This window comes from Acartia tonsa, chromosome 14 (genome assembly GCF_053477335.1).
Source record: "Acartia tonsa isolate MP-2025a chromosome 14, ASM5347733v1, whole genome shotgun sequence".
NCBI classification, from domain to species: domain Eukaryota; kingdom Metazoa; phylum Arthropoda; class Copepoda; order Calanoida; family Acartiidae; genus Acartia; species Acartia tonsa.
Window position 1 is genome coordinate 31077110 of NC_137273.1, and position 14599 is coordinate 31091708.

At 31.9% G+C, this 14599-nt stretch overlaps 2 protein-coding genes across 2 annotated transcripts in view; one reads left to right on the top strand and one right to left on the bottom strand.

Annotated features, from left to right (window-relative positions):
• The window catches only part of LOC145305409 (UDP-glucuronosyltransferase 2A3-like), a 148792-nt gene that overhangs the window by 99295 nt on the left and 34898 nt on the right, over positions 1–14599 (top strand). The gene's annotated exons all lie outside the window — the stretch shown is intronic.
• Positions 32–7749, bottom strand: LOC145305408 (uncharacterized). Its single transcript, XM_080147026.1, has 7 exons — positions 7487–7749; positions 6728–6851; positions 6271–6406; positions 5726–5840; positions 4809–4846; positions 2578–2652; positions 32–215 (listed from the first exon to the last, which is right to left on the bottom strand). The coding sequence occupies exons 1-7, from the start codon at positions 7607–7609 to the stop codon at positions 32–34; spliced, it is 795 nt and encodes a 264-aa protein (XP_080003152.1). The 5' UTR covers positions 7610–7749.

The following is a 14599-nucleotide window of genomic DNA, read 5'->3' on the forward strand; positions in this document are numbered from 1 at the left end:
TTAATGGCCATTTTAAATGTATGACATTTGTTTATTTCCTATTGGTTGGAGTTGAGGCACCGTTGATTGGCGTGGTCCTTCCTGAATTCCCATTGGCTGTCCCGTTCAATCCGTTCCCGGATTCCTCGTTGTCATTGGTTGGAGAGTTTGCGCCAGAGCCAATAGAATTGCGTCTACGTTTGTACGGGGCCAATGAGGGCGATGTACGTCTTGTTCTAAAAATTAAACCAATCAAAGAATTATTTAATAGCTATTTATCGCATCGAATTACAGACAACTTCCCGTAAATATTAAATTGAAATATCATAAGATTAAAACTCGTTTTGTTAGCCCCGAGAGACTGAAGGACCGGCTATTAATTTTATGATTTTTAATTTAATGATCGTGGAAAACTGTGGAATAGTGGAATCCTGTGCTATACATGATTTTTTGGTATGGCTGAGAAACGGTTCTAATCCAACGGATTTTAATCAGTTTCAAAGCCATACTGGATATGAAATCATAATTTTTAAAGTTTTTCTATTGATTTTGATTCTTTTGATTTAACTTTGACAATGATAAGCCATGAAAATAATACAAATTAAAGATACAATTGTCTTTCAATCTTTGAACTTTTAATATTTACATAAAAGTGTCAAAAATGCCTATATTGTAAGCCATTTTTCATAATTCTCTCCCCGTACGTCTTTTTTGAGAAGGTTAATTTTGCCCAAATAAGGCAAAAACTTCGGGGGCGTAGAAGGGGGAAAAGTTTTGGTTTTGGGGATTTTTGGTTGAAAAGGGGAAAATGTTGTTTTGGCATAAAAATCTGTTCTTTTCTGATAATTTCAGGCTTTTAGAGATAGATAAATTAATGGTTATTTATCACATCGTATTATAGACAGCTTAAATTATTAATAAGATAAAAAATGATAGATTAAAACCAGTCTTGCTAGCCTCGAGGGGCCGAAGGGCCGTGCAAACAAAGCTGATATTGATTTTATGTTTTTTTTTAAATTAGTAGAAATTTATCTCTAATACGATACTTTAGATAACTTTTTAGTATGGCTAAGAACCGGATATTAATCGGTTTCGAAGCAATACTAAAATTCTATTTTTTTTGTGAAACAGTTGAGTAGAAGAAAAGAGACAATATCAATTTGTTGATGTAAAGCCTTTATTTTAAAAAAAATCAGGTAGATATAGTTTAAGAGAAAAAAATGGAATTATTTAGGTTTAAAATTTCATAATTTCATTTTGAAATACAGATGCATTCAGGGAAAAACTAAACATTTTAAACCATATATAATGATAATCATAAATTACAACCCCTTAAACCAAAAACTTACATGTCTTCATTTTTCTTACAATTACCTATCCCTTCTATCGTGGATATGAGACTGATTCTTACTGATTGAATAGTCACAATATAGTCGATGAAAGAAAAAAGGGTGTTCCAAAAAAAGAAGTCAGATTTGAGTTTAACTAGAGTGTCTCAAAAATATGCTTTTTTATCTTTTAATGCATTTGAATGTTAATGAAAAAAAACATCCTTTTTTAAGTGAAAAATTACTTAAAATAATAAGCTTTTTTACACAATAAAGCTTATTTTTTTTAGGCTTCCTTTAAATGAATACTTAGTTTTGTATATTGGTATTTTATCGTTGTTACAAAAATTTAAAAATTATAAAAAAAAGTTCTGAAGGGATAAGACAATATATGAAAAAATTAGATAATTTCATAATGATAATATTTTTTAGTATAAACTGCACTAATTAAAAATAACAAAATTAAAAATATTTACTTCAAAAATGTATGGAGACTTTTGAATTTCACAATATTCTAAAATAATGCTAAAAACTGGTGGTTTTATGTGAAAACCCCAAGAACTGTGAAAGATGGATATCAAATTTATATTTTGGCAACAAAAGTGTGGATTAATTAAATTATGAAAATACATTTTAAAACAGCAAAAAAAAGTTATAGGCTTAAATAAATTGTAGGTCTTTAAACCAAAGTTCTTTTTGTGGCTAGGGGAGAAACGAATCTATTTATAGTGCCTATAAAAACATGACGTCATGCAGTACAAATGACTAAAGATAGGCCAATACACAGACTATATTACCAAAGGCAGGCCAGTATATATTTTATTGACCAATGGTAGGCCAGTATGGCGTCATTTTTTATAGGCACTATAAAACCCTTCGGGACAAACACAAAGTTTTCTGAAAAGTTAAACACATTTTGCACACAAAAGCAAAATTTGCATAATTGTAAAAATACTAAAAATTTTGAAACGTGTTGGTGTTTCATAACGGCGGTGGGTCAAAAAGATCAAAATAAAGTAAAAAAATTAATTTTTGTATTTTTAAATTTAGTATAATGAATTAAATTAAGTTAATAACTTCCCATAAAAGGAAGAAAATGTTGTATTTAAAGATTCCCCATTCCCTTATTTTTAATTCATTTCAAATCTATGTTCGAGGGGGTTTCTTTGCTCGCAAGGAACTTTGAGTGAGAGCACAAAAGAAAACACGGACATCTGAACAAACTACCATAACAGTGTTCAAGAGTAGCCGCGCTACTTAGAACTCTTACCTTTGATTATTGGCGCCATTTGTTGCTGCAGCTTGTTGATGTCGCACTTTCCAACCTCCGCGGTTTTTAAGATCATCCTTTTTAGATTTTTTATTCATTTCTATGATTCATAAGAAAGTTAGTGTTAGATATATAGGATGATTTTAACATTACTTTGTTAATGAGCTATATGTTACGGACGTTATTTTTACATCGTAAGTAGAGAGTCTACCTCGGACAGTAAATTGAAAAATTACAAGATAAGTTTTGTTGGCCCTGAGGAGCCTAAGTGCCGAGCCAGCAAAACAGGGATCAATTTATGGGTGTCCCATAGTGTAGTGGTTAGCGCACTACGCTGTGGTTGGGAGAAACCGAGTTCAAGTCCCCACATAGACTTTGCACTTGGTTGACAAATGCTGTTACAATTTGTCAGATTATGATCACGCAACCTTCCCTAAGATGCCCTAGGGTTGTATGGGGGGAGATTTGTAGGAAGTTAGGATTCTACAAATCAAGCAGCTCTAACCATGCTTTCCCTCATCCATGCTCCTCGTATGAGAGTGCCATTAATTAGGGTGGCTTAATATGAACACCTGCCAAAACTCTAGGCCAGGGTGATGTAATAATTGAGTAGCTTCCACGAGAATTGCGGGTCAGCTTGTAATGTAACATAGAATATAATCAGCTGTGCGCGAAGCTTACCAATCTAAGATTGGCAAAAGGATTCTTACTTCCAGTCTCCGTGTGCATCTGAGTCCTAACTTCAGAGAATCATGGCTACAACAACAACAACAGGGATCAATTTCATTATTTGCATTTTTTTTTTTTATAGGAAAATTAATAAGATATATGATTTTTCAGTATGTCTCAGAACCGGTTTTAATCCATCGGATTTAGAGCTATACTAGAAAAGGTATTCATAATAAAAGTACTTAATTTAAGTACATTACAAAATAAGAATTATATATAAATATATTCATATGAAACCTTTTTAGATTCGTATAAATAATATATATACACTGTAATATTTAATTTTTGATTTCTAAACTTGTATTACAAAAAAAAATCATTTAAATAATTTAACCAGTATGACTTCGAAACCGTTTCCGGTGGATTAAAACCAGTTCTCAGCTATACTGAAAAATCATTTATAGCATAGAATTACAGACAATATTTAACGAATATTTAAATACAAATCATAAATTAATTCTAGTTTTGTTAACCTTGGCCTTCGGCCCCTCAGGGTTAAAAAAAACTGGTTTTAATTTTAATTTTTTTTTCCATTTTATTAAAAGCTACGGATAGCTAGTTAAATACGTAGCGCAGCAATAACAATCCTATAGATTTAATAGAATTTAATCAATCTAGACACTAAATAATAATAATTCATAATCATTAGAAAATCGTTATGTCAATATTATGTCAGCCATGGTAACTTTTTATTCAACCCATGTTATCGACATAAACCACAGAAAGTTTTCAAATCAGCTAGTTTTGATAGACTAACATACTTTAAAGTCTTAGCCATAGATTTTATACGGTAAAAAAGTAAAAAGTTGTTAAAAGGAGGGTTACTTTTTATACAGTGTAGCTCAAAGAGAACCTTTTGTAAATAATTGTATTCACTTTTAAACAAATTCGCCACGCTACGCCTTTTTACGTTGAAAAGCTAATTTTATTCATTTTTTAGTAGCGCAGCTACATTATAACATAGGCCTATTTGTCAGTAATTCTATAGAATACAAGTGATTATGACTAATATTCATTTAGAACTTCTAGACTAAGGTCATGCAATAAAATGGTTGGTTGTCTCTTTAGTGTTCAAGTATATATTAGCAAGAGTGTTTAGTTTCTTAGTAAGACGGTAACAAGGATGACAGCATCCATGTGTAGCGAAAAACAAAAAAAATCAATTAACGGACTAGATGGGTTAAAGAAAGATAGTATGAAAAAACTCAAAGAAATCAAGAAACCTTTACAAATTAAGTTATATATTTCTTTTGAAGCACGTGGACAAACAGACGAACAAAGCAATGTATAGATTTAATGCGCTTAGGTCTTGGGAATATTCACTGAAAATTTCAGCAATCAAAAAACAAAAAAAAAGCATATTTTACCCATGCCGGACTGGTGTACAGGCAAAGTAAATTATAAAGTAGCTTTGCTTGATTCGTAGTTTTAAATAAATTATAACAAGGACAACACTAATATGTTGTGTAAATATAGCGAAGCTATGATTATAAGAAATGAATTCCTTTGTAGCCGAACCATAGAGCATTCTTTGCATAACCTATATTGAAGTTAATTTCTAGGCATATTTTATATTATATGACAGGGAGTTTGTTACTAAAGAAAATCTTTGTTTTATTCTAGGATCTTAAGGGATAAGACAATAGACGAAGAAGTGATGCACAACCTTAATTATTAGAAACAATAGATTAAAATTAGTGGTGGAAAAGTCTGTACACTTATGGGGGTTGTTGAAGGATAAGGCACTCTGTTTAAAAAAAAAAGGATTTTGTTAAGAATCTATATTAATATTTAGCATTGAAGTATTTGAAATCTAAGAGACATTTCCAGTATGGCTTCGAAACCGATTAATATCCGCTGGATTTGAATCGGTTCTCAGCTGTACTGAAAAATCATGCATACACAGACTATTTTCCAAGAATATTAAAGTAAATATCGTTAAACTTATACCAGTTTCGTTAGACAGTGCCTTCGGAATCTCGTGGCTATCAAAATTTGTTTAAATCATGTAATTTTTATTCTAATATCCGCGGAAAGCTGTCTATAATACGATGCGATAAATAACTTTTAATATTTAGCATTGAATTATCTGAAATTTTATAGACATTTTTAGATATTAAATTTAATGGTTGCGAATTTTTAAAATGTGGTTGCGTACTTTAGTAAGAATAGGAAAGTATATATTAATAACTAATGAATACTTTAATTATAAATTATAAAAACAAATGTTTGATCTACAAACCTTTTGAAAGTCCATTAAATTTGAAAGCTAAACAATCTAATAAGATTCAATCTTGATTGCATTGTACATACTAAAAGTGTTTAAAATTTTTCCCCAATGATTTTAATCTAAAATAGACATTGATAATTTGAATATAAAATCAATTTATAATAAAATATGCCATTATCCAAGCCTTGCCTCAACTGAGCTTCTCCTGGGTGTTGTTGTAGCTGAACTGCCATTACCAATTGTGGTTAGGCCCACACTTGTAGCCCTGCGGGTGGACTTCGGCTTAGGTATCACGTCTGGCATTCTGCAGGGGGTTTCAGTTCATCAATAATTTAAATTATGTATGATTTTTTTTTTAATTTCAAAAGTTTTAATACTATCAAATTTATTATCTTTTTATCTATCTCTGTATTCTGAAATTCCCTGTTAAAACTTGAAACATTATGTTGACAAACAAATTACTTTTTTCAATGTCTATTGACCTTAGGCATTAATGGATATAATATTACTTTGATCTTACAACTGATATTTATGTTCTCTAATAGAGTGAAATACGCAACTGGCTAAAATTATGGTTCCTCCCTTTCACCCTCTTTACCCCATCCTCTTTCCTCCTACTGGATGAACAAATTGACCAATAAGAGAGTTCCAATTTTAAGACTAAAATGTAAAGTGAAGGGCCGACTTAAATAACACATACTTAACGCAGCTACTCTACAATTTGATAAACTTTCCTATGGTCCCCGTCAGGGCTGGACCCGCCGTTTCTTCCATTCTCTAAAGCATGCTCCAGGCCCGTTAGGGCGTCCACAGGGGGCAGAGAGCGGCCCCGCAGGCTGGAGGGCGGGTCGTGACCTCCAGAAATATCGTCTGACAGGTATACAACAGTTTCAGATGCTATTTATCTTTCCCCTCAAAATTTTTATGTTTAATTAAAAAAAAATTTTGGAACAAAATAGTTGGAACATGGAAATCCTTATACATTGTTTGTCTGTGTGTGTAGCGAAAGATCTCAGTAACAAATTGACCCATATGGTTCTCCTTTACAGTGAATATTAATCTTTTAAAAAGAAACTTTCCTTCAAGATACCCTAGAGGCATCTGGGGGCGTTAAAAATAAAGTAGGATTCTTCTAATATTTATCCTATAATCTACAAAATAATTTTTAAAAAGCACCGACTGCTGCTTTGCCTAGAGATCCTCTACGACCACTAAGCTCAATGCCAGGAAACTTGTCTGCCCGATGTATCTCGGGAACGGCTGATTTCTCCCTACTTTGGCGCCGTCCCTTCTCCCGTTCAACAATAACCTTTTCCTGATTTTTGGTTCGGTGGTTCAGAGTCTTTTTGTTGCAAAGCAAACAAGGATGACAACATCTATAAGTAGCGAAGCAAAAAAATATTGATGGAGAAACTGAATAATTGGGAGAAAAAAGCAGATTTTAAAAAATTATTACAGAAAATTAGAAAATAAAAAAATCTACAGAAGGGGTAATTTTGTTTATTAACATTGGCGGATGTACATCAATTTATGTCAAAACAAAAAAAGAGTCAATAGGTGATTCAGAAAAAGAGTTGTCTGGGTAAATATCCTATTATATAAAGTAGTAAGCTTTTTTTGTCTGTAGCGAAGGATCTCTCTAACCGCTGAACCGATATGGTTCTCCTTTACAGGCATCTTATATATCTTGAGATGGTTTTATGCTATTTTATTTTTTAAGATTAAGTTTGGAATGGTTTTAGGCTATTTTTCTGCCCTTTCATATCCCTTTGAGTATAGAGTCCCTATATGCTAGGGGCACAGCCACTAGTAAAGAATAAAGGAATAATGTTAGGCAATTCAAGTTTTAATCATTTCAACAATTTTGCTATTTTGTAAAAAAACGAACGTTTTGACAAACACTAGATTTTAAGTAGATGCACTTCTTAAAAAGAGACTGAATCCTGCCACCTTAGCCACTCCATGGCCATGAGCATGACCACTGCACGTCTTGTGGAGGATCTTTTTCACATCCTCAGAATTCACCTTAGACCCCCGGAGCGAGGTCTCAAACTCCCCCCATATGTAGGGCATTGTTAGCCCCTATACCAAATTATTTCAATTTTTCAGAACTAAACTATAACCTAATAACTATCACTTTTTTAAAAACTATTATCACATTTATAATTTTGATTATTTGTTAATTTTTTTAGAAATCACTAGAAATTTTGGCACCTCACTATAATATAAATGGGACAGTTTCATGAAGTGTAATTAGATATTCCAGGGACGTCTAAGCTTTTTATTTTAAGGGGAATAAAATTGGGGATTAAAAATTTTGAAAATTTTGACGGGGTTAAAATGAGGGGTTTCAAAGGTTTAAATGGACGTTTATGGCTACTTCCTTAATAATTGTTTGTAGATCAACTGAATTTTATTTTTATTAACATGTAATAGGACAAGAAAAAAAATAAAAAGTAAAATTAAGACAAATTTGTTGTATATAACATAAAAATGCTTATGATTGAATAATTGAATTTTCTATAATAAAAAGTAAAGAAATCAAAATAATTTTATTTTTTCATTGGTTTTACAACCAAAAGATATTAGATACACTTAATGAAACTATCCCTTTAATAATAACTATAAGATATATAAATGTATGACGTCACAGAACCACTCTCCGATGTGCCGCCGCAGGTGTTTACACTGTGACGGCTGTCAAACAACTGAACAACTGCACTTTGGAGAAGAGTTGTTAAGCGCTGTAGTGCGGTTGTTTTAATGGTGTGCGGTCATAGCAGTAATAATTTATTTTAGCAAAAAAAATTTAAAGTAGCGCATCAATGATATTTTAGACAGAAAAAAGAAAAATAAACTGCCATATTTCTTTTTTTAAACAAAGCTTTCTAGAATGTGTAATAAATATAAAATATAATTATAATTGTAAATTAAAATTTGAAAATTTCTAAGCCATGCTTAAAACTCTATTCCAAGCGTCAGACAAATGTAAGGACATGCATTACTTATAAAGTAGCTATACTACAAGAAATAGACTCACAAAGCTTTTACAAATTTTAAACAATCTTATTTAGCTGTTGGGAAAGCACACCGTTTCAATGGAGTTACAGAATTTTGCGCGCATACAAATACAATACGCACACACATACACATACGCACATACAATACGTGCACTTACGCACAAATTATTGAGGAAAATCTTTTGACGCAATTAAAAGTGTTTTTTTTTGTGTGTGTTATCCTTAATTAGACTTTTTAGAAGCGAAACTACGGTATAATTCGAAACGTATGTTACCGTATGTTAGAAACGGAATGAGAAAAAGATTTTTTTCTTTTATAATCTATCCCTGCAACTAAAATATCATACACGATGGGATGGGAAATTGTACTTTAAATTACACTAGTACCCAAAGTTTAAAAAAAAAAACTCTCATAAGTTATTTTAAACATTTATGCATTTTTATTAAATCATTCATAATTGTATAAAATAAATTTCCAGTGTCAAAGCTTTTCCATCAAAAAGTGCAGGATGGATAATATTGTTTATCATAATTTGGGATGTTCACCAATTAATTTTTTCCGACCATTGTCTTATCCCTTAAGATCCCTGAATGTTATATGATTTGCAAGCCTTTAATTTAAACAATATTATTATATGATTGAACAATTTCAGTCAAGTGCATTTAGATAGATAGATAGATAGATAGATAGATAGATAGATAGATAGATAGATAGATAGATAGATAGATAGATAGATAGATAGATAGATAGATAGATAGATAGATAGATAGATAGATAGATAGATAGATAGATAGATAGATAGATAGATAGATAGATAGATAGATAGATAGATAGATAGATAGATAGATAGATAGATAGATAGATAGATAGATAGATAGATAGATAGATAGATAGATAGATAGATAGATAGATAGATAGATAGATAGATAGATAGATAGATAGATAGATAGATAGATAGATAGATATATAGATAGATAGATAGATAGATAGATAGATAGATAGATAGATAGATAGATAGATAGATAGATAGATAGATAGATAGATAGATAGATAGATAGATAGATAGATAGATAGATAGATAGATAGATAGATAGATAGATAGATAGATAGATAGATAGATAGATAGATAGATAGATAGATAGATAGATAGATAGATAGATAGATAGATAGATAGATAGATAGATAGATAGATAGATAGATAGATAGATAGATAGATAGATAGATAGATAGATAGATAGATTAATAGATAGATAGATAGATAATCATAGATATATGTTGAAACAGATGGATAGACTGCAGAAAAGCTTGGGTGAAGTGGGTATTCTTTTAATCTTTTTAGATAGTTAGATAAATATTAAAACAGATAGATAGATAATCATAGATAGAAAGATAGATAGATAATCAGACTACACAAAAGCTTGAGTGAAGTGGGTATCCTTTTAATTTCATTTTGCAAAATAAAAACACAAAAAAAAACAAGGACTAAATATATTCTGAAAACCGCAGCAATAAAAAAGCTGATCGCTGCTATAAATTCAATATCTGCCGATTTTTTATTGAGCAGCGACTGTCAACATTTCGCAGTTTCAACAAAAAAAGTTTTATTTAGTTAGAATGTTATGTTTTAGTTCGGGGATCAGAAAATGACAATAATTTAATGTATATCCCCAATTTTGAAAAGATATCCCTTCTGTAGATTAAAACCATACTTTGGATACCAGTACATTTTACGGTCCAACGTTCCCTCCTTACTTGCATATGCCCAAGTTTTGTTTATGGTATATAAAATGACGGAACTACCTATTTGTAAAAATGCTTCGCTCATTACCAAATAAAACAGTTTGAGTTCAAATGCGCATAACGTTTTGGTGAATTTGAACAAATTGAAAATAAAAAGAGTTTGAACAAAGGGGATGGATATAGCACTTGTAGTTATTCTATTATATTTTTAAAAACATTTTCTCGTATTCATTCGAATCCGGTGGATAGGAACCGGTTCTTATCCATACGAAAAAACTATGTCTAGCATCATATTATATCCAGCTTTCTACGAATATAAAAATGTACAATCATAAGATTTAAACCACTTTTTTTAGCCGGTGCCTTCGTCACCTCGGGGCTAAAAAACTAGTTTTAATCTTATAATTGTACATTCTATATCAGCGTAAAGCCGTTTATAATACGATGCGAGAAATAACTATTATAAAATATAAATTATTTGTATAAAAAGAATATAGAATAACAAAAAAGGATAAAACCAGCTGAAAACCTAAAGCTATAAATAAAATAGCCTAAAACCACCACTGCACACACGTGAAGCTTTCCTTATATAAAAAAAAACACAAACGGTTCATAAGTTATATAAATCTAAAGATACAGATTTATTTATTTCATAGGATTGCCAATGAAACATTTTTTTTGCTTCAGTTTCTCTTAAAGTGTTGCAGAGATTTCAGTGGCGTGCACAGAAATTATCCACGGGGATGTAAAACAATGAGGGGATGAAAATTGAGTTTTTCCAATCATAGGCGTCCAAGGGGGGGGGGGTAATGGGCCATTTGGCACCCCCAAAATTTTTTGAACAATACCCCCCTCAAAAAAAAATTACCCCTACCTTGGGGGTGCCGTAGGCACCCCCAACGATTTTGGGGGGGGTATTTACCCCCCCCCAAACCATTTTACCCCCCCCAAAATAAATGTTCTTTAAAAAAAATTTTTTGGGGGGGGTATTTACCCCCCCCCCCCAAAAAAATAAAGCTTGGACGCCCCTGTTTCCAATTTTTAATTTTACATCCCCCTACTGCACGCTACTGGCAGATGTAAATATTTAGTGAAAAAGCGCAATTAAAAAGAAGCCTCGCTCCAAAAAAAAGATATTATGCATTTACATATTTATATGAGGTTAAATAAACATAACATAATACTAATCAAGCATGTAATTGGAATAATTATAGAAAAGTATTGCTACTCTATAGATCACATATGTATATTTGTCTGTCAGTCTGTCTGCATGTCTGTCATTCTGTACATATATCTGTCTCTCTATCTATCTATCTGTCTGTATGTCTGTCTGTATGTATGTCTGTATGTCTGTCCGTATGTCTGTCCGTATGTCTGTCTGTCTGTCTGTCTGTCTGTCTGTCTGTCTGTATGTCTGCCAGTCTGTATATATATCTGTCTGTCTTTCTATCTGTCTGTCTGTATGTATGTCGGTCTGTCTGTCTGTCTGTCTGTATGTCTGTCTGTCTGTCTGTCTGTATGTATGTCTGTCTGTTCTGTCTGTCTGTCTGTCTGTCTGTCTGTCTGTCTGTCTGTCTGTCCGTTCGTCCGTCCGTCCGTCCGACTGTCTGTCTGTCTGTCTGATTGTCTGTCTGTCTGTCTGTCTGTCTGTCTGTCTGTCTGTCTGTCTGTCTGTCTGTCTGTCTGTCTGTCTGTCTGTCTGTCTGTCTGTCTGTCTGTCTGTCTGTCTGTCTGTCTGTCTGTCTGTCTGTCCGTATGTCTGTCTGTCTGTATATTTACATGAGACTAAGTAAATCTAACACATTACTAAACAAGCATGTCCGAAGTGTTGCTATTCTATAGATCACATCTGTATGTATGTTTGTCTGTCTGTCTGTGTATATGATGGGTAATGAGTTATTCAATAGACACTCAACCCTTTGATTGCATCACCTTTGTCTGGAAGTCCTAACTGTGCATAGTAATGAGTCGCGCCTGTTTATGGGCCAGGGAATTATGGGCCCCTACTCTCACTATTTATGTTACGTGTCTGACATAGCAGCAGTAGGTGTCATTTGTAACGTCTCTAGTATGACGTCATGTCTTTTTATTTATAAACCAAATGAAGATTTGTCAACAATGAAACACTGGACTTAATAAAAATAGCATGTCTTTTGAAAATGTATTGATCACTCTATGGTACTTTATTTGATGGGATATTTTGTTTAATATGTGTATGTATTGTCTATGTATGGGTAAAACTATGAATATAAGAAATTAAAAAACAAGAATGACACTATCTAAAAGTAGCGAAGCTTCTCAGAATATAATTTAATTTTTAACATTACCAGGAAGAGAGGGGACAATTAATCGTAAATTATACTATTTTCCAAAGTTTTTAAGCTCGGCATCATATAAGTCTACTTCAAAGTTTTAGTAGTATTCAACTTTAAAACCAATTATTTTAATCTACAGAAGGGGTAATTTTGTTTATCATCAGAGGGGGAGATGTACATCAATTTATCGTCCATTGTCTTATCCATTAATAAGATCTCTGGCCAAAAGTGACATAATATCGAGGGTCTAATGGCATTTAGAGTTGCTACGCTTATTATAACATTGTAATATTATGTATATATTAAATAAGTTAACTTAATCTCAGGAATCTTAAGGGATAAGACAATGATCGATAAATTAATGTACATCCTCTATTATAATAAACAAAATCTTTTGATATGAAATAATCTATTTCAATAATAAATTTTCGAAACAATTTGTAAGAAATCTACGAGAAAAAGTGATAAAAAATACTTTTCTATCAACACTAGTTTGGATTGGGTTTAAGATTTAATGATAAAATATTGAATACCAGTATGATTTACATCTAATGTCTCCTCCCTCCCTGGCGTATTCTAGAGGGGACATATGGGACATTTACATACAGACATATTAGGGGGTGTCAAATAGTTGGATTTTTTGTCTACATTTTACTGGAAATCATAATAAGAAGAATTTCTAAAATATAATTACTTTTCCTATCATATAGAAATAAGGTTTTATTGTCTGAAGCTTAAAATCTCATTAACTATTGAACAGATAGAGTTCGCATTTTTAAGGAAGCCTCACTTAATGGTTTTAGCAAGCTGTTTATTTTTACTTTTTAATTTCTATTGATTTATGTTTTTTTAAAGCTTCTACTATGGGTTTTTCTATATTTCGGTTTCCTAAGTGTCTATTAGAACATTACTTAACCTAACCTAGCCTTAAATAAGCATCAATAACGTTTCTTTTTCTTCCACAAAATACGGTTTTGGTCCGATTTTTTTTGTCAGAGTAGAACTTGCTATTCTTTCATTGCATTGGCTTGATAAATAAAAAAATGAAATATTATTAATTGAAATAGGTTTTTATATTTTGATTATTACTTTGTGAATATTCATAACAAAATAGCTAAACTCTTTTATAATGCTTCAAAATACCAAAATCATTTTGATTTATAAATTCTAATTGTTTTTGAAACCTTCTAATAATGCATATTTATTTGACATCTTGCGCGCGTCTTATTTAACTTTATTCTAATTTCTAAGGTGTGCGTTCACTTTCGCTAATGTCAGAATAGCCAAAAATTACAAAAGCACAAACTTTCTATTACACAGTGAGGTCAAAGCTTTTTATTTTGAGTTTGAGGGGGGTATAATAAGGTGTTTCAAAAATTTGAGGGGAGTAATCTAATGTATTTTTTAAAATTTTAAGGTAGGTAAAAGTTTGAGGGGGGTAAACACCCCTTTAACCCAACCCTTGGGCATCTATACCTTTACCCCTAGCTTAACTCACTCATCATCCAAGAGATTCCTAGATTTTGATGTAGATATGTTTATGCTAATGTGAAAAATAAGCGGTAGTAATGGCATACTAATTTCTAATGCTCGATTCCTCAGACTTTCAAATTGTATAGTATCACAATACTATAAAAGTCAAGCAACAAGTTTAAAAGCGCAACTTCTTTACAACAAGAAGATGTGTCCATAAGTCACTACGTAAGAGTAAGTTAAGAATATTTCCAGTATGTCTTCAAAACCTATTATTATCCACTGACATACTGAACTTACATGTGCAGGTTGCTAACATGGAAATCATTTATTGGTCAGTTCGTTCATCCAGTAGAAGGGAATGGGATTGGGAAAAGTGAGTGTCTGGGGGGTATCGTTATTTTAGCCAACTGCGAGTTTCACTATATTGGAGAACCTGAAAATCTGATGCAACATCCAATTTATAATATATCCATTATTCATGAATTTATTCATTAAGCCAAAGGCTTGAATT